Raw genomic sequence first — 19,847 nt, 5'->3', positions numbered from 1 at the left:
ACAGCTTGGAAAAGAACTCTGTCTCAGTCATTAAGTCACTCTTTAGTATCATCTAGAAGAAACTAAAGTTACTGCAACATGTAAATGTGGTTGCCTCTCTCAGACCCACCAGACCCCAGGCGAGGCCAACTACTCCAGGCAACAGGTGGGAATGGATTGGATGGACTACTCTGTCCTATGCATACCCACCCTCCTGTTGATACACCAACTATTGGAGAGCAAATCATCCTCCACCCCTGAACCACACTCAAGATATTGGTAAACTGAGCAAGGGGACATGTGGGGACAGTTGCTTCCCTACTTGCAACGTTAGAACCTCACTCTGTTTTCTTAACTGTTTGCTTCTGGCCACTCCAACATGCTGCACCATGTTGCATGGGGAATAATTTGCATTGCTCAGCTTAACCAAATCTTCTCTCCTGCTACTACCTCTGGAGTTTGTTTACTGAATAAGTTCACTATCCATCCTTTCTTCAGGGAATTAACCTCTGCAGAGCTTGACTTTATGCTGTTACTCAAGTTACTTTTGAAAAACTTCTCAAAGCTGGGACAGGAGGTGGAGAGGGGGATGTATTATATTTCAACATGCCAGGGCTCATTCTCATGTTCACGGAGCGGAGCTCCACAGTACTGGTTCACTGGAAGGGAAGGATTTTTTGCTGAAGATGTTCCCAAGCTAGCCAAGAATGAATATCCTCTCGCAGACTCCAGCTGTATTATGGAGCCAAGCTTCACTCATCACGATACCGTACAAAGGAACTGCAGCATACACTGCTACTTCTGACTGAAACAATGAAAGCTGCCAAGGAGAAAAGAGGAGGTGTTTTTGCAAGGAGACCTGGGGTGTTATTTTCACTACATGTTTGACTTGAAAGACACACTGAAGGGGGTTGGAGTACTAGCTTAACCAGAGAAATCATTCACAGAGGAAGAATGGCAGTTGGTGTATGTTGTTGACAAGCCCTGGGCCATTATCTTTGAAAAAAGTCGTGGAGATCGGGAGAGATCCCAGATGATTTGAAAAAGGCAAATGTAGTGCCCAGCTTTAAAAATGGGAAGAAGGATGATCCAGAGAACTATAGGCCGGTCAGTCTTACATCAGTCCCTGGAAAAATCATGGAGGGGCTCCTCAAGGAAGTCATGTTGACGCACTTGGAGGAGGGGAGAGTGATCAGGAATAGTCAGCATGGATTCATGAAGGGCAAGTCATGCCTGACCAATCTGATTAGTTTCTACGATGAGATAACTGGATCTGTGGATAGGGGAAAATCAATGGATGTGATTTATTTTGACTTTAGCAAAGCTTTTGATACCGTCTCCCACAATATTCTTGTCGGCAAGTTAAAGGAACGTGGATTGGATAAATGGACGGTAAGATGGATAGAAAGCTGGCGAGAAGGTTGGGCCCAGCAGGTAGTGCTCAACGGCTCGATGTCGGGATGGCGGTCGGTTTCTAGTGGAGTGCCCCAAGGTTCAGTTCTGGGTTCTGTTGTGTTCAACATATTTATCCAATCCAACCTGTATGAGGGGTTGGATTGCACCTTCAGCAAGTTTGCGGATGACACTAAGCTAGGGGGAGAGGTAGATACGCTGGAGGGTAGGGACAGAGTCTAGACTGACTTAGATAAATTGAAAGACTGGGCTGCAAGAAATCTGATGAGGTTCAATAAGGACAAGTGCAGAGCTGGGCTGGAAGAATCCCAAGCATTGTTACAGGCTGGGGTCCGACTAGCTCGGCAGTAGTTTTGCAGAAAAGGACCTGGAAGTTGTAGCAGACAAGAAGCAGGACATGAGTCAACAGTGTGCCGTTGTAGCCAAGAAAGCTAATGGCATATTAGGTTGCATCAAGAGGAGCATTGCCAGTAGATCCAGATAAGTGATTATTCCTCTTTATTCGGCTTTGGTGAGGCCGCATCTGGAGTACTGTGTCCAGTTCTGGGCCCCCAATTATAGGAAGGATGTGGAAACACTGGAGAGGGTCCAGCGGAGGACAACCAAAATAATTAGGGGGCTGGAGCATATGATTTATGAAGAAAGGTTGAGGGAATTGGGACTGTTTAGACTGCAGAAGAGAAGACTGAGGGGGGACTTGATAACAGCCTTCATCTTACTGAAGGGAGGCTGCAGAGAGGCTGATCACAGTGGTCACAGATGGCAGAACACAGAACAAGTTGCAGTTGGAAAGGTCTGGGTTGAACATTAGGAAAAACTTTTCCACTAGGAGGGTGGTGAAGCATTGGAATGGTCTACCCAGGGAAGCAGTGGAGTCTCCATCCCTGGAGGTGTTTAAGTCTCACCTCGACAAAGCCCTGGCAGGGCTGATCTGATGGGTTTGGTCCTGCTTAGAGCAGGGAGCTGGACTCTATGGCTTTTTTAGGTCTCTTCCAGCTCTATTGTTCTATGATTCTGTGAAGTCAAACCTGCCATTCTGAAGCAAGTCAAGAGGCAGCAAAACTATTTCATTTGAGGACACAGAGTCTGTTCACAAGCAGCCACCACAAGTGAAATCATTTCAAACTTGGAAGAACATGGAGAGACGGATCTGCTGTGTGAAGGGAAACATTTTGTATTGTAACCAAACTGTATGTCTGTGGAAGACCGTCAATCTGATATACAAGTGACAAAGGGCCCTCAACATAATGAAGTGCTTCAAAATATTCAGCACTTCTTAAAAATATGACTGGGCTGTGCTCTATGATTGGAGTTCTTACTCTAAACTAAAGCAACACTCCCCTCTCCTACTGCCCTGGGAATAGTTCTGGCTTATTCTTCTTTTAAGTGTTCTGTGTTAAGGATTGACATATTGTATAAGGCCTAGATGGCAAAGGCTGTATGGAGCCCATATTCCCTCACAGAGAGCTCTGTGCCAGCCTGATGAATTTTTAGAAATATCCAGATAGCACAGCCAGTTCTGAGTTCTTACACTAGATAAGCTTATCAGCTACATCTACACGAGAGGCTTTTGTCGACAAAACCTGCAGACCATCTACACACAAAACGTGTTGTTGACAAAACTCAGCACTTCCGCTGACAGCGTTCTGCCTCTCCACAATGAGGAATAACACCTTTGTCAACAAGTGGCAGAGAGATAGCCCTATTAGTCCGTATTCTGTCAAAACAAAAAATCAGTCAAGTAGCACTTTAACAACTAAGAAAATAATTTATTAGGTGATGGGCTTTCGTGGGACAGAAGTGGGTCTGTCCCACGAAAGCCCATCACCTAATACATTATTTTACCTTTGTCAACAGTTTCTGTCAACAAAAAAATACACGTAGATGCTCCAGGAGGCTGTCTGTCAACAGACAGGGCTTCCGGTTCACAAAGCAGCCCTGTTTGATGCGCTTCCAGTTGGCTGTTTTGTTGAGAGTGGCCAGGCAGTCTGTCCGCTCTCTGTCAACAGAGCAGATTGGTCGCTCGATCTGCTTTCGTGTGTGGACATGATCTGTTGGCAGAAGAAGTTTTGCCAGAAGATTTCTGACAGTAACTTCTGTCAACAGATCACCGTAGTGTAGACATAGCCATCCACTCAGACTTCTTCTGTATACAGGTCTTCCGTTTCCCTGCACACCGACCACCACAGCATTATGATAGCAGAGATACTGATTATGCGGCCGGATTAAACTATTCTCTCTCTAGCAATTGCTCTTTAAAGGCTAGGATGTTCAGAAAAAGATACCACCATTATGGAGAGCACATTTCTAAGGTTAATCAAAAGGAAAGGTATGTTTGGGAAGGTATTCTCTGGTACATATAGGCCAGAGCCTCTAAGTGTGCATCCATATCCAGAGGCAACTTAGTGCCAAGATTCCAGGAGGGGGCACCAGCCATGTGCCCCTGCTCTGCCCATGATCCACACCTCCGTCTATACTCTGCACGTGTCCCTCCTCCTCCTGCCCCTGCTCAGCCTATGCCCTGCCCTCTCGTCACCCCTGCTTCACTCTCTCCCCCGATACGCCCCTGCCCACCTCTTCCCATGGGAGCACCACGGCCCTTCAGTGGATATCAGGAGTCTGCAAGCGCGCGCACACACACACACACACACACACACACACACACCCCTTGGAGAGGCATGACCTGCGCTGCTGCAGTGTAGAGGTAGCACTGTCCCCACACTCATTGGAAGCAGCGTGGCACTGAAGGTGAATGCGGGGTTGTGGGGGGGAAGAAGAGACATGCTGATGGTGCATGTGATCCCCTGTGCACCCACCCTCCATGCGTTACTCCATCTCTGAATGTTCCTAGTGGCTGGCATTGACTAGGTGATTTTGGTTCAGAGGCTTATCTCTTGCCTGTGGATATTATCCTGTTAAAAGCAAAGTAAGCTAACAGGAGTGAATACTTCTATTTAGATAAGATAGGAACACTGTGAAAGAGACATTTCTCTCCCCTCCTTGCCAGCTAATGAAGATGCTGGCCACTTAAGTTGATAACACTCTCAGAGAACATCTTTGTAAACATGCCTGTTCTAGGGAGGTTAATAGCAATTAAAGCTTGCAGTGTAGTATTACAGTCTTCTCAACTAAGGACAACATAGCAACACACCATAAGATAATTACCAGGTTGAATCTCTAGTCTGGCACACTCTGGTCACCAACATCTGTCATCCAGTGTGATTTTATTTAGCCAGATGTCCATTTATCATGGGAATGGTCAAGTTTCCCATGATCCCATAAAGTTTGGTTACGGCCACCAGTTCTAGCTCTCAGTGTTCTGTGCTGTAATTTACCCCAAATGTCTTCTAAGAGCCAAATAAGCCATGGAAGTGTAGATAATACTGCTAGACAATACCGACCTTCTATAGTTTGGCACTAGTCACGCACGGAGGGTGCCTGACTAGAGAGATTCAACCTGTATTGTACTAGGGCTGGAACAGAATGAGGAAAAGCACCATTTCCTTCAGTCCTAGGGAGAAAACAGGTGCAAGAACAGATTTCAGACAGTTCTGTTTCCTGAGGATGGGGAGGGAAGGGTCTGTTTCAACAGTATTTCCCAGAGTACAGTCAATCTTAACTAATATTAACCAGCTGTTTTCAGATTGATCATCTATAGTTTAGATTAAGAGTTGGCAGATACAGTTAAGGGGTCACCATGGTTTAAGACTCCAAATTCTCCAAGCATCCATTACATTTTACAGTGTAAACTTTCTCCATTCCAAACAAAAATCAATTACTTCCTAGATGTGCATCCCATGACTGTTTGATGTGAAAGACACTACAAGCATTTTGCCCATCAGTTTTGACACATTCATGTAGAATGCAGATACTATGCATGCAGCTCATTTACAGCCAGACAGAATAAAGGGACATATGCAATAAAAGGAGCATGAAAAATCTGTCAAAAAGTATGTGGTGATGAATACTATCAAGGCACATACTATTAATGCTGAAACGTTCTTATGAGCAATATCCAAACAATATTCTCATTAAAATATTTTTCTTCCATGGAAACTTTTGATATTTTATATTTTTTCTCTGATTTAGATGAAAATGAATGTCAGAATATTTTACAGGAATGTCACAATTTTACAGGAATAGAAATTCTATTTTTGATCAGCTTTCACTTTATTGTAATTAATTGGCCTGAGACACCGCTGAGGTTTGTTAGGGTAAAGCTAGTAACTTCCCTGGAGTTAATTGTGGCCTATATTAACATGAGAACAAAGGTGGACTCTGTAGTTTTATTGATTTATTAGATGCTGAGCTGAGCTAGAGCCCACTTTGAGCCTTCATGAACGTGGCCATCTCTAGCACTGAAATCTGTATCCTATATTCCCTAGTTTTCATATCTGACAATGTTTTCCAGGTTGTAAAAGAAGATGAAAAGGCTTATTATCCTTTTCTCCCTGGTCTTGGCTCCAGCCTCTGCTAACAAAGAAGATTTCAAGACAAAACTAACTCTTTCACCAAACAGTAACAGCCATAAACGACTTAAGAGAGAGTGGATCTGGAATCAAATGCATATCATGGAAGAGCTTAACTCACCATTACCACATCATGTCGGGAAGGTAAATAGCAAATTATTAGCAATCAATCAGCATTTACTAACCAGGTAAATTAACGCCATGCAAGATCATGATGACCATTGCTAGATATGATAGAAAAAAGAACTGTATTGTTGTTCTAATCCCAAAATACAGGCTGGGGTAATTTGTTACAATCTGATGACATATGGCTAGCTGAATATAATGTTACAAAAAAGAAATGTACTTTATTTTTAAAATACAAATAGAGTGACTGGACATCTGTACAAGTGGGGATCACTTTGGTGGCATAAAGGTGCAATGGGAATTGAGATGCACTGATATTACATTACCATTTCCTGCACCTCTTCTTACTTTTATCTTGAAGCACAGACCAACATTCTGTCTTTTTAATGACCAAATCATTCATTGGCGTAAATTGACCCTGCTCTGTAAACTTCAGTGCAGCTGCACCAGTTTGTTCCAGCTAAGGAGCTGTCTCATCTACCTTAGTTTGAAATAAAGGTATTGAGTCATGGATGGATTCCTGTGTTACCATATCCATAAATTATAACTAGTATTGTCTTTTTAGAGGGAACATTAGCACAAGGAAATGGTTATGGGTAATTCAATACCAGAGACAAAACTTGATGACAAGAGAAACTGTTAATTCCATAGACAATAGATCAGAGAGGTAGCCAAGTTAGTCTGTATCTTCAAAAAAACAAGTCCTGAGGCACGTTATAGACTAACAACTTATGCTCCAAAATATCTGCTAGTCTATGAGGTGCCACAGGACTTCTTGTTTTTATAGACAATAGAGATATTACTAGTTTACCATGTCATTCTCTCTCTCTAGATAAACATGTTACTTCTCATCCCCCAGAAAAGTAAGCATTAGTTTATTTAGGAAATATTAGAAAATGAACTTATAGCCTGTGTTTTTTGCTTTGGCTATTTTAGAGTTAATGATAAATGCCTGCAATAAGTATGGATGGTTTTACAACCCTATTTAATAAGGCCTCTCTCTCTTGCCCTCCCGAGCCCAGCCCCCCACCACACAGGCAATAACATTCACTCATTCTGTTAAGTATCAAATTATGCTAACTTATTTACCTTTTACTCTGACTCACCAAAGTCAGTTCTGCTATGAACACCAACAATCTGCTACTTTGATAGACTTAATAGCAGTTACTCCAAACATTACCCAACAAAGCATTTTGAGGCAATGGTTCACCCACCAACAAGCAGCACAATATATTGAGAAAAGTTTTTTTCTAAAAATAGATTAAATGTATTCATTGCACAGTAGAAGTGCATATTCCAATTATGCTGTAGTTACCCCCTACATAAACCACATAAGATATTTCTGAATTTGTGCTTCATTTTTAAAATGACCATAAAGCTCTGATACACTTCATGGCTACATCTGCACTACAGCAATCTGTTGACAGAAGTCACTGTTGGAAAAAACTTCCGCACACAAAAGCAGACAGAAAAAGGAATCTGCTTGGTTGACAGAGAGCAGCTGGGCTGCCCGACCCTCTTTCAACAGGACAGATGACCAGAAGCACAACAGACAAAGGGACCCCAGAGCATCCACACAGCTTTATTTAATCAACAGAAACTGTCGACAAAGGTGTTCTTCCTCATCATAGTGAGGCAGAACGCTATCAGAGAAAGTGCTGAGTTTTGTGGATAGATTGTCGACAAAATGCATTGTGTGTAGATGCTCTGTGAGGTTTGTTGCCAAAACCCCAGTTTTAACAACAAAACTCTCTAGTGTAGACATAGCAAATACATTAAATTCTAGCTTCATGCATCTGCTTTGTATTAACTGTAGATAAAAATCTGTGCAGCTATAAAAAGAATAATTTGAATGAGATGCTTTATATGTACACCTCTTTTTTAAATTATGCCAAAAGTTCAGATGTGCAGAGCATGTTTGATGCAAAAACATCACTTTTGTGTTGTGTGCTCATTTAATTTGATGATTTGTTATTTGTGCACACATGAATTATAAACGGCTAATAGAACAATATAGCAAAGGAATGGATTAAGTCGGTGTAAATAAATCAAAATTCTGAAGTGAATGAGTTGATTAATAGACTTTACACTCACCAAAACATGTTTCAAAGCTGAGTGAAATCAACAGTCATCTTTTAACTGATTTTCGTGGGCACTGTATTTGGCCCAAAATATAATTCTAAAAAATGTTCTCTTTATTACTTTTATGGATTTCATTTATAGGCCTTAATTTCAAAGTCATAGGTCAGATTTAAAACTTTACTTCAATTCCAGGGAAAAGTACCTTTCTCAATACATTACCAGATTTTCAACTTCTAATAGTCTCAGAAGAATTTAAGTACTGACCACATAGACTGCCTACATTATACAGTAGTTAAACTAGTGTTATCAGCACTCAATCAACTTATTTCTCTGTGCGCCAAATTTGCATATTCTAATTAAACTGTGATAACTGCAAGTTTCTGTAATAAGAAAAACCAGTCACCATGACATATAAATATTTCATGAACACCAGATGAATTAAATATACTAAAGGGATACAATTCTAACCTGTCCCCTGTTCTCCAGGCATGCTGTGCTCATGGATAATCTCAAACAGGTTGTCAGTTTCTGTGTTTTGTATTATTCTTTTATTCATCAGGCCATCAAACTAGAACCAGGAACGTTTGGCAGCTAAATCTGACATGCTTGCTATATACACCGCAAGAGTGAACACCATTTGCAAAGCTCCCTGTAGGTATACAAGAAGGGAGGAATTCTAGGCAGTAAAGCCACTCTTGAAGTCTATTCTCATTAAACTTAATGTAAAGGTTTAACACTGGCTTTAAAAGCAGAAGAGTTAGGCCAGTACTTAGTGGGTTGACAATACCACTTTTGATGCAGTTAAGATATGGTTTTGTATCTTTTTAAAATAAAGCCCACAGTTCTCAGACTAGACAGAAACAAGCAGGGTTCTATTTGGAAATGCTGTAATCCTGACTTTTCCCCCACAATTTAGTGAAAAATTAATTGCTAAAAAAATGAGCATCGACCTACTCGCAAACTCATTTTCTAAAGGGCATTTCTCATAAAATCTGATGATTAACTGCACATCACCCTGACAAAGTTCTTCAACTGGAGTCCTTCAATCTGACCAAGTTTGGCATTTTTCTGATAAATGCAGCTGTACGTTTCCTTCCCATGTACAACGATCAGCATCTGTCAGCCTGCCTGGGTAAAGTGAAACAGACTTTTCTGGATCAGCCCTCTTTACTGGCAGAAAGCACAAGACAGAAAGAGGCCACAGGGTATTCTCGGCTAGCACTGGGCATTTCTGTTTCATTTCAGGCCAATTCAACAGGAGGTTGAGGAGAACACTTCTATTCCTGGTGCTGCCCCAAATAAGAGAATAATTCACTCTGTATAGTGCTTTGTGGTCTCCCAGCAATGGAATGCTTTTGATAGCTTTCGCAAGTCTGCCTTCAGTGCATTGGCTAAGCCTTTAAACAAAAAGCAACAGAAGCAGCATGTAGAATTGAGTGACAGCTGTAGAAATATGCTCCTATAAATTGGATGCTTTCCCTGTAGGTTCATCCCCACGATTTTAGCAAAGGTGGTTTTGGAAGTCCCTGTCCTTTACAATGAGTCAGTAAAATAGAGATAGAGGGAAGGTTCTGCATATGCTTCTGCCTTTAAATATGTGGTGGGATTTTTTCCATATGCTAATAGCACAAGAGTGGAGTGGGAAATAGGCAAATTTGCATCACATAGGCTGTGTCTACACTAGCTCCCAACTTTGAAGGGAGCATGTTAAGTAAGGTGTTGAGACATTATTAATGAAGTGCTGCACTGCATATGTAGCACTTCATTAAGCTAATTCTCCCCCCATGACAACTTTGAAGTGCAGGCTTGTGTGTAGCCACAGCTAAGCCACTGGTACTTCCAAGTGTCCGGGCTACTTCGAAATCCCTTTACTCCTCAAAACTCAAAGTTGCTACAGGGGAGAATTAGCTTAATGAAGTGCTGCATATGCACCGCAGCACTTCATTAATAATCTCCCGACACCCTACTTACCATGCTCCCTTTGAAGACCTAGTATAAGAAATCACACACAAAGCAGAGAACCTTCTATCCTTTGCAGCTCAGTTATAGTAGGAATGCACACAGCTAGCCAAAATCCACGTCTTATCAGTCACCTGCAAGCATATCAAGAGAGGGCACATCCTTGGCTTATTATAAGGGAAAAGACCTGACCCACAGCAAAAGAAACCTCAGTAGAGAAGAATGTGTCCCAAGAAGAAATAACATTCAGGCATCTGCTTGGGAGCTAGAAAACACCCACGAGAATTTGATGGAAGCCTAATTTTTCTTACACATTTGAATCAGACTGCAGTAGGGAACAATCTGGTTCTAATCCATCCCTCTAGGGATGGACAAGCCAATCTAAAAAGCTGTTTCCACTAATCGGACCATGATTTATTCTGGGAAAATTCTACCAGCGAGAAAAGTAACAGCTAATGAAAAGTGAAAGTGTTCGACCCTGTCCCCAAATTTATAGATCTCTCTCCCTCTTCAGCCAGGCTTTAATATCAAATTAATCATAGCATTTAGGCCTATGACCTCCTTACTCAGGAGTTAAAAGTGAGCTTTAGAATCTCAAAGTGGAACATTTCTGCATGAAAAATGTGAAGAAAGTTATGGAGTATGGACAAGAACCTTTAATAAGCCAGCCGAGAGGGGGAGGGACAAAGGGGGCCGTTGCCCCAGGGCCTGGCTTCTCAGGGCAGCTTGGAGCTACTTTGGCAGCAGCAGTGTCTGGAACTCCAGGCCTCTTTGAAGTGCTGATAGAACTGCTCTGCTGGTCCGCAAGGCTGTGGGGGAGGGCAGTGCCCATGGCCATACCCCTTCCACCTTTAGCCATGCCATGGGGCCTACAGTATCTGTCAGCCCCACTGACCTTCAGTTAAAAGATTTGTCTTCCCACAAACTCAAATCACCAGAATTAATTTCTCAGACAAGCACTGAAATATACAAATATCTGCATTTGTATCTACTTACTCAGATCTTTTCAACTGGAATATTTTTAAAGCTCTCAATCATCTCACTTGGGTAAGGAAATGTGTGGCTGGTGCAGAGCAACAGTAAAGTCTCTGGATCACACCGGTATGGTCCCTGCAGCCAGGAATGTGGTGTAGCCACCCTACACTCTGGGAAGCCTCAGCTGCCAGCATGACCTATAGGGATTAATATCAGCCAGCACAATTCAAGATGCTGTAAATTGCCTCTCCAGAGTTCTAAGTCACTTTTCAGCAATCCCAAGATTAGAGAGCCTCAAAACACCGTACAAAATGTGGAATAATGGAAGAAAGTTCCATGACACACCACAAAAAGAGAAGGTATAAACAAAAAACTGTTTAACAGCAGTAGCCTGACCAGCAGCAAGATAAGGTAGACATTCTAAATACAAAAGCATCTGCAACCTCTTACAATATGAGAAATGTACGACTGGAAATTCTTGGTTAATTGCAGGGCCTGCTCATGAGCATGCATCTGCAATATATAAATTAAATAAGAATGTTAATACATTAAGTACGTAGGTAATTGCACAATATATTTAAAATGGTTTAATCTCCTAAAATGTGGAAACAGAAATATCAGACTTACTGCCATATTGATAACAATATTTTTCAAAGTTGATTGTGCATTTTATCCCTTTCCTTCACCCTTCTTCTGTTCATCTTGTTAAATCATAAGCTAATGCATCTTATTTCATGCTTTGAAAGTGCTTAGCACATTGCGGATACTACCATAACAAGTAGTAGTAATATATTATTAATACTAGGGTACTACTCAGTGTCCCTAGATTCCATGGGTATAGTCCTGATCCCACTGAAGTCAATGGGAGTTTTCCTATTGATTTCAGTGAGAGTCAGGATTTCATCCCATGATTCAAAATCTGTGATAAGTGGAATACCTGCCTGATGCTCATAGCAATCCCAAGTTGAGTGCTTGCAGAAGGTTTCCACGACAGACATCACTATAAAAATATCCAACTGTTTCATCAAGTTTATTTGTTTGTTCAGTTGAAACATCACCTATCTTCTCTGATTCAACATTTGGATGCAGCTTTAAAAATGGCTTTAAAACCAAGAAACTTTAAACATTAAGGCCCAGATCTTCGAAATTAACTATTGGTTTTGGATGACATCTTAGGAAGCCTAATTCAAGATGACCATTTTTTCAGACGGTGTGCATTGGCACTTTCTGAAAATCAGAAAGTCACTAGTCACTTCTGAAAAGTCTTGGGATAACAGATTACTGGAAAAACAAAACTGGAATGTTCAATGCCATCATGTATGTCTGAAAGTTCAGCCCATCTTCAGCAGGACAATGTATATCACTAACTTATGAATGGAGTCACTAGGAAGGGGTGAAAGTGGACAGGTGATATAGTCATTAAATGGCCTCAAAATCCCACGTGTACAGTTTGGTGGGATACAAAATCTTACCTTTCTGAATGAAAACTGGATAACCACCCATACTTCAAAGAGAAAAGGGAGGCAAGAATTACTTGATTAATAGTAGATCTGTGCAAGACAACAAGTTATTTCCAAGTGATCTAAAATAATGGCTTTAACTACTTGTTGAATTGTGTAATTTAATCTGTATAAATATTACGCACATCACCATGCAAGAAATGTTCTGCTTTCAGATTCCAGAGCTCACTTTTAACTGCTTGAATTCTGCTTTCTAGATCACATCAAGTTCCAGGAATAAGAATGCTATGTATGTTCTTGAGGGGGAATATGCCAACACCATCTTTAAAGTCCGTGAAGACACTGGAGATGTGTATGCATTTGAGAGGCTGGACCGAGAAAAGAAATCACAGTATGAGCTGAAAGCTCTTTTTATTGACAGAACGACCAACAAATCACTGGAGCCTCCATCCACTTTTATCATCAAAGTATATGATGTTAATGACAATGTTCCTGTGTTTGTACAAAAAACATTCAATGGTTCTGTCCCAGAAATGTCACCAGTAGGTAAGTTCTTTACCAACTTTTTCTTTATATTTTGGTTAAACAGGACAGAATTTTAGTAAATGTATCATTTCATAATTCCTTCTCTAGGAACCTCAGTCACCAAAGTGAAAGCAGTGGATGCTGATGACCCTACAGTTGCAGGTCATGCCACAGTCATCTATCAAGTAATTCAAGGAGAGCGCTATTTCACAGTTGATGAATCCGGTAGGGATGACACCCACTTTTCAATTTTTAACATAAACTTTACAAAATTTCACACATTTAAGCCTTTATCATTCTAACAGGACAATGAATGAAAGTTCGCCTATCAGCAAGAATGTTTCCCCTTGCAAAGACACAACAGTTCCACGCTGGGAAAAACAAAACAAAAAAAAGAAAACACAAATGAATTTAAGTTTAATTTAGCTATCAACTTCAGTTTCAGGTGACATATTCATGTCACTGACAAGGAATAAGAACAAGGTAGCACATAAGCATTGTGCATCAGCCTGGCTATAACCTGGACCCTTCACTAAACCTCTCTATGGGCATCACTTCGAAGGGGCAGGCCCACATCTGTATCGCTCTCAGCGTGGAAGACCCACTTTTAGATGGGGTCTTCAGATCATAGTATCCCTATTTGCTACCTATGAGGCCTGCTATAGACATGGCAGCTGGGACCAACTGGTAAAATCAGCATTTCTTCAACACACAATTATTATTGCATTTTGCCATAGGAACATAATGGAGAGCAAAAGGGTTAAAGCCGTATGCAAACAGGCTTTCGTTATCTTACCTAGTCCCTGCAAGGTCTTCCTGTTCCTGGAGGAGACAGCCTGCACCTCTCCAGCCACTGGCCCCATCTCAGCATCTTTCATTCAGCATCTCCACTCATAGAGAGGTCATCCTTTTTCATCTGCCTCAAAGTGTCCTTGTCCTGGGACCCCCTGAACCTGATTATTTATTCATCTCACTGGAAGGATAAGTGGTAGACTTCTAGCAGATAATTTGTCCCTTAAGCACTGGCAATTCTTTGCCCTCCTGGACACACATAAAACCACCCAGGATTGGAGCTAATTATTTTTATAGAAATACTGAGTTTACCTCAGTCTTTGTTATGATTACTAACATGCTGTCTGTTATATGGGGCGAAAAGTTATCTCCCACCCTCTTCATAAGCAATAACTCAGCATATGTCCACTAATCTTTCCAATAAGTTTTTTGCTCTTTCTTGCAACTGTCACCTTTCTGATTATATAGTATAGCAAGGAGGCATCTGTTAGCCGGTGGCCAGGTAATGTGCGGTGAGGTACCAACTATGCCCTTGTTATCATCCAAGTTTAAAACTACAAGAGCAGAGAGCTCGTCGCTGCAAGCAGCCAAGACAGGCTGATGGGCTCCCCTGGGTCCTAAGCAACCCAGTTTTTTACTGTTAGAGCAGGCAGCTCCTAGCGCTCTTACCTATGGCCAGGCTGTTGTAACCAAATGGTTAAAGTTCTTTTGTTGTGCCGGCTGTGTTGCAGTGACAAAAGGGTTAACAAAATAGTTAGGCTTGGATCTTAACTAGTTACAAGTTTATTAAGCTACAGTTATAAGCGTGTGGTTACAAAAGGTTATTGTTTACTTCTTATATGCTAGCAAAGTACAGGTGTTAACAAGTTACGTTACAATCCAATACAAAGATATCTGTTACCATCTAACACAATGATATCTTGATACTAGTTACAGAGCTCTAATTCTTTAGCTGTGCACAAAAAAAAGTCAGAGACCTAGCATGGGTGTATCTTACCCTCTCTGCGTCTCCTCGATACCAGCGTAGCCAAGCCGGATCGGTCACTCAATTCCGACGGAAAGACAAATACGAGGTTGGGCGTCCCCAGCTGTGGACCTCGGGAGGCAATCACCTGACCCGACCAGCAGGAAGTTGGTCGAATGCACTCAAAGTTAGAGTTCTGCTGGACCCATCTTTTATACCCCCTTTTGGGTTACGTATTCTCTTTCTTATCTATGGTGCCAGATCATACTGGTTTGTCTTTGTGACTCCAGTTTGTTACAAGGGCATTTCTACTTAGTTTGCACTTGTAAGACAAGAGATAAACAATTTAGGAGTACAGGACATTCTTTTGTGCGGGCGGGGCACGTCCCCTTCTGAGTGATTGTGTGTGTGCATCATATTGATCAATGCCAGCTGGGGTGATTTCTTGAGGGTTCACCCCCCCTCTCATGTTGACAGTCTGGCCTGTTAGCCTTCTAGCTGTACTTTCTGCTTCTCAGGGTCACAATAAGCCAGCATATCTGGGCCTCAATGAGGGCATCAAAGACTGTGCTGTCAGCAGCCATTTCTGTGCCCTGTGTGCTCCTCAGTGGGGGGGGGCAACGAGCAAGCTGGCTTGTAAGGGGGAGACTCTGTCTGGCTACAGCATCCTATAAATGTGCTGACCATAAAAGTACATCATTTGAATTATGTAAACAAATTTTACCATTTCTAAGTATATTTATGCATATAAATATTAGCTTCAAGCTAATTAATTAAAAGGAAGTCCAAAAGATTTTTGGGACACTGAGTTAGTGTACAGTGCGCATTTTTTCCACCACCCACAGTCAACTGATCTTCACTAAAGAAAAGGGAGGCATCATTTGCTTACTGCCATGGCTGCTATTGTTACATTAGATGTCTTCATGTACAAAACCATTTGTACCATAGTTTGTTGGATGTACACATGTACAACATAGCACTAAACTTGACTTCAGTAAGTTCAGAGAACTTGCTCTGCAGGCTCTCTAGGACATTTGGAGAACTGTTGTTACATGTTAATGTGTTTGATCTGCCAATGTTCTGTGTCCAGTGCCACCTCTGATTATTCCCATGCTAACTAGCAATCAGAGGCAGTGCATGAGGCTGATTACACCCAGTTTAAAAATGCACATAAAACATCACTTGTAGAGTACATGTATACCCTTGAAGGGGCTTTACTCTTACTCCAAAATACCTGACCATTTGGAATGTACTATATTGTATGGTGAAGGAATCAAGAAAGTAAATATGGGTATTAGATGTACATGTTTAAATTAGAGACATTACTGCCAGAAATACACTATGCAAGGATCCATTGCTTTTTCCCCACTGTGGTACCTCTACAAATAATAGACTAATACTACATAGTCAGCATTTGTAGATTTGTAATCCAAACATTGAAAATATTGCACAGAGAGATGCAAAACATCCAAAATATTTCATCACCTAGAAATCAGATTTCTCACTACAGCCTTAGAAGTAATAGCCAAAACGCTAGTAAAGCCAACAGCATAAGTAACAGAACAGCAGATTGATGTGAAATAAAATGTGCTGGCATAACTGATTCTTTTTAACATTTTTAAGGAGTGATTTCTACAGCCACAGCTGACTTAGACAGAGAGACTCAATCTACATATGAAATTGTTGTTAAAGCAAAAGATTCCCCAGGGCTTCATGGAGGAGATTCAAGCACTGCTACAGTTACCATCACTTTGACTGACATCAATGACAACTTCCCAACATTTAAACAGCGTAAGTTGTGAAAGTGTTTTTCCCCCCTTTGAAAAGCATGAACAGGCATGATGAAAACAAACAGGCCTAATCAGAGTTTATCCAATCAAGATTTATTGCTCTATAACTATTGCTGAAGTTTCTCTTAAACTGAACAAACTTTGTCCCTTCCACGGTTTCTCATTCCCCCAGCACTATATGCATAAAGTTTGATGTAAATCCCTGACGTAAGTGAAGCTGTGATGCAGAACTAGGGGAGAATAAACCCATCCAACAGCATCTTATATGTTCTGTGATCCACCTTCACATTTTTCAGCAGTGGTGCCATTTTCAAATTTAAAAACTTACTTGATAGAGACAAGTAATGTTAGTATTCTCTGTAATTATGCTCTCATTACTAAACAAATTGAGATGAACAAATCATTAACAGAATTCTCACTTACTTATGGGGCACTGTGTTTGTTTTTTAAACAGAATCGTTCCACTTTAAAGTCCCTGAAAACATTCGAGTGGGAAGCGAAGTTGGCAAACTGAAAGTAGAAGACATTGATGAGCCACAAAACAGAAACACAAAGTACAATTTTGTCCGAGGACACTATAGAGATACCTTCGAAATTATACCTAATGCACTCACCAATGAAGGAATAATTAAGCCAAAGAAGGTACAGTTCCTGGTGACAAAGAAAATTATCTTTGGCATGTTGATAATATCAATATACTCTAAAAACCTTATGCAACAAAACATATACATACATTTATTTTCATTTCAAGGTGGCAGGCATATATTAAGTGAATTGATTCAATATTATTACTAGGATTAGAAACTTGATTCCCACAGGCTGATCAGATGCCAGGCTGCTCCCCTCAGACTCCACGCAGCTTGGAATCTTCCTCAGGCACTTGGATAGTTTGGGGGGGCCAATGATTTTAAAGCTGTGACTTTCCAGACCCTCTTCAGAGTCACAGTCCAAATGAAGTGAAAAATTCAAAATCTTCCATTTTATCTTTTTCCTTCTCCCTTCTTTAAGGTTTAGCAGCACTTTGTCCTGTCCTGAGCCTCCGCTGCCTATCCCATTCCTCCCCCTGCAAACAGGGGGTTTCTACACTACATACTGTAGGAGCTTCAGGACCCTAAGCCTATCGCAAGACTCTACCTGCCTTCAAGCTCCCAAACCTGCTTTATTAGTACCAGGGACATTTCCTCATTAGCTGCAGCACTACCAACCCCAAGACTTCAAAAATCGTGACTCAGCCCTCTCCCCTGTCCTCATCCCCCCCAACAAAAAAAGAACCTCATGATACTACTTTAAACAATAAATTCAATTGTATTATTTGACTCCTGGTTCCTGTGCTGTTGAAGTAAACTCACTTTATGTTTTCAAGCTTTTCTTTGTCATCAACAGAACCAGAAGTCTTTGTTTTTTATATATAAAAAGCTGAGGTTCTCAGATCTCTCTCTTTCAGCACAAGGGGGTTAAATACAGACAAAAATTGTGTAAAAATCATAAGAACTGGTAACACTGGCCTTGTCCCTAGGCCTTCTCCATGTGTTTTCCCTGAAGCGCTCAGTGATCAGGCACTGCTGAAAGTGGCAAGTGCTTGCAAGGTTTATTGTGATTTATTCTGAGGCCAGGTCTGAAAGTCGATCCCAGATACACAATTCCAGCTATGACAAATGCATATCAGGTGGTCCTCTCTGAAGGAGGTTGATGAGAGAAACTCTCCCATTGACCTTCCCTTCTCCTCATGAGAATGCGGAGTACCAGGGTTGACTGCTAAGCCTGGTTTGATTTCAGACATCCCCATTAGGCACACAAAATCAAGTCCTGGAAGATCAACCATCACTGGGTTGATCTCCCTGTAAGTACAGGCATATCCTGCATCTATTTCCAATTGGCTGAGGAGAACAAGAAGTTCACAGTGCTCCACCCTGATGCTGTCTCGAAGGCTCAGTCCCTCCAGGTACAGCTGCTAGTACTGCAATTCCCAGCATGCCTCCACCAAAGGGCTGCCCTTCCCCAGGTTTTTCAATATCTCCCACTCCCTGCAGACCTCTCCTATTACAAGCGAAAGAGAGAAAGCCGTGCTAGTCTATACACTATCAAAACAAAAAAGCAGTCAAGTAGCACTTTAAAGACTAACAAAATAATTTATTAGGTGAGCTTTCATGGGACACACCCCCTTCTTCAGACCAGAGCCATACCAGAACAGACTCAATATTTAAGGCATAGAGAACCAAAAACAGGAATCAAGGTTGACAAATCAGAAAAAAAAATTATCAAGGTGAGCAAATCAGAGAGTAGAGGGGCAGGAGGAGTCAAGAATTAGATTAAGCCAAGTATGCAAAAGAGCCCTTATAACCCCTATAGGATTTTAATGCCCATCTTTAAAAAAGGAAAGAAGGACAATCCAGGGAACTATAGACCCGTCAGCCTTACCTCAATCCCTGGGAAAATAATGGAGGGAATCCTCAAGGAATACATTTTGAAGCACTTGGAAGAGGGGAAAGTGATCAAAAGTAGCCAACATGGATTCACCAGGGGCCAGTCCTGCCTCACCAATCTGATCAGCTTCTATGACAACATAACAAGCTCTGTGGACATGAGAAAGTCAGTGGATGTGATATACGTTGACTTCAGCAAAGCTTTTTATATGGTCTCCCACAACATTCTTGTCCATAAGTTAAGGAAATATGGATTGGATTCTTGGACTATAAGATGGATAGAAAGCTGGCTTGATGGTCGGGCCCAACCAGTAGCGGTCAATGGCTCCATATCTGGATGGCGGTCTGTTTCAAGTGGAGTGCCGCAGGGCTCGGTTCTGGGGCCGGTGTTATTCAACATCTTTATTAATGACCTGGATGAGGGACTGGGTTGCACCCTCAGCAAGTTTGCTGATGACACAAAACGAGGGGGAGAGGTAGATACGTTGGAGGGTAGAGAGAGAATCCAGAGGGACCTGGATAAATTGGAGGACTGGGCCAAAAGAAATCTGATGCAGTTCAATAAGGAGAAGTGTAGAGTCCTGCACGTGGGGCGGAAGAATCCCAAACATTGTTACAGGCTGGGGACCGACTGGCTCAGCAGCAGTATGATGGAAAGGGACCTAGGGGTTATGGTGGATGAAAGGCTGGATATGAGTAAACAGTGTGCCCTTGTAGCCAAGAAAGCTAACGGCATACTGGGGTCCATTAGGAGGAGCATTTCAAGCAGATCTAGGGAAGTAGTTATTCCTCTTTATTCGGCACTGGTGAGGCCACATCTGGAATATTGTGTCCAGTTTTGGGCCCCGCAGTATAAAAAGGATGTGGATTTGCTAAAGCAGGTTCAGCGA

General features: G+C 41.6%; 1 protein-coding gene across 1 annotated transcript in view; it reads left to right on the top strand.

Annotated features, from left to right (window-relative positions):
- Window positions 1–19,847, top strand: part of CDH5 (cadherin 5) — a 51,180-nt gene that overhangs the window by 19,641 nt on the left and 11,692 nt on the right. Inside the window, exons 2-6 of the mRNA XM_075009192.1 lie at window positions 5,804–6,005; window positions 12,721–13,009; window positions 13,097–13,213; window positions 16,368–16,535; window positions 16,989–17,176. Of these exons, the coding sequence (XP_074865293.1) occupies window positions 5,817–6,005; window positions 12,721–13,009; window positions 13,097–13,213; window positions 16,368–16,535; window positions 16,989–17,176 (951 nt within the window). The 5' untranslated portion in view covers window positions 5,804–5,816. The remainder of the gene's footprint in view (window positions 1–5,803; window positions 6,006–12,720; window positions 13,010–13,096; window positions 13,214–16,367; window positions 16,536–16,988; window positions 17,177–19,847) is intronic.

Source organism: Carettochelys insculpta, chromosome 14, assembly GCF_033958435.1.
Source record: "Carettochelys insculpta isolate YL-2023 chromosome 14, ASM3395843v1, whole genome shotgun sequence".
In the NCBI taxonomy this organism is placed as follows: Eukaryota; Metazoa; Chordata; order Testudines; family Carettochelyidae; genus Carettochelys; species Carettochelys insculpta.
The sequence above is the reverse complement of the archived record's forward strand: the minus strand, read 5'-3'. Positions and strand labels throughout refer to the sequence as shown.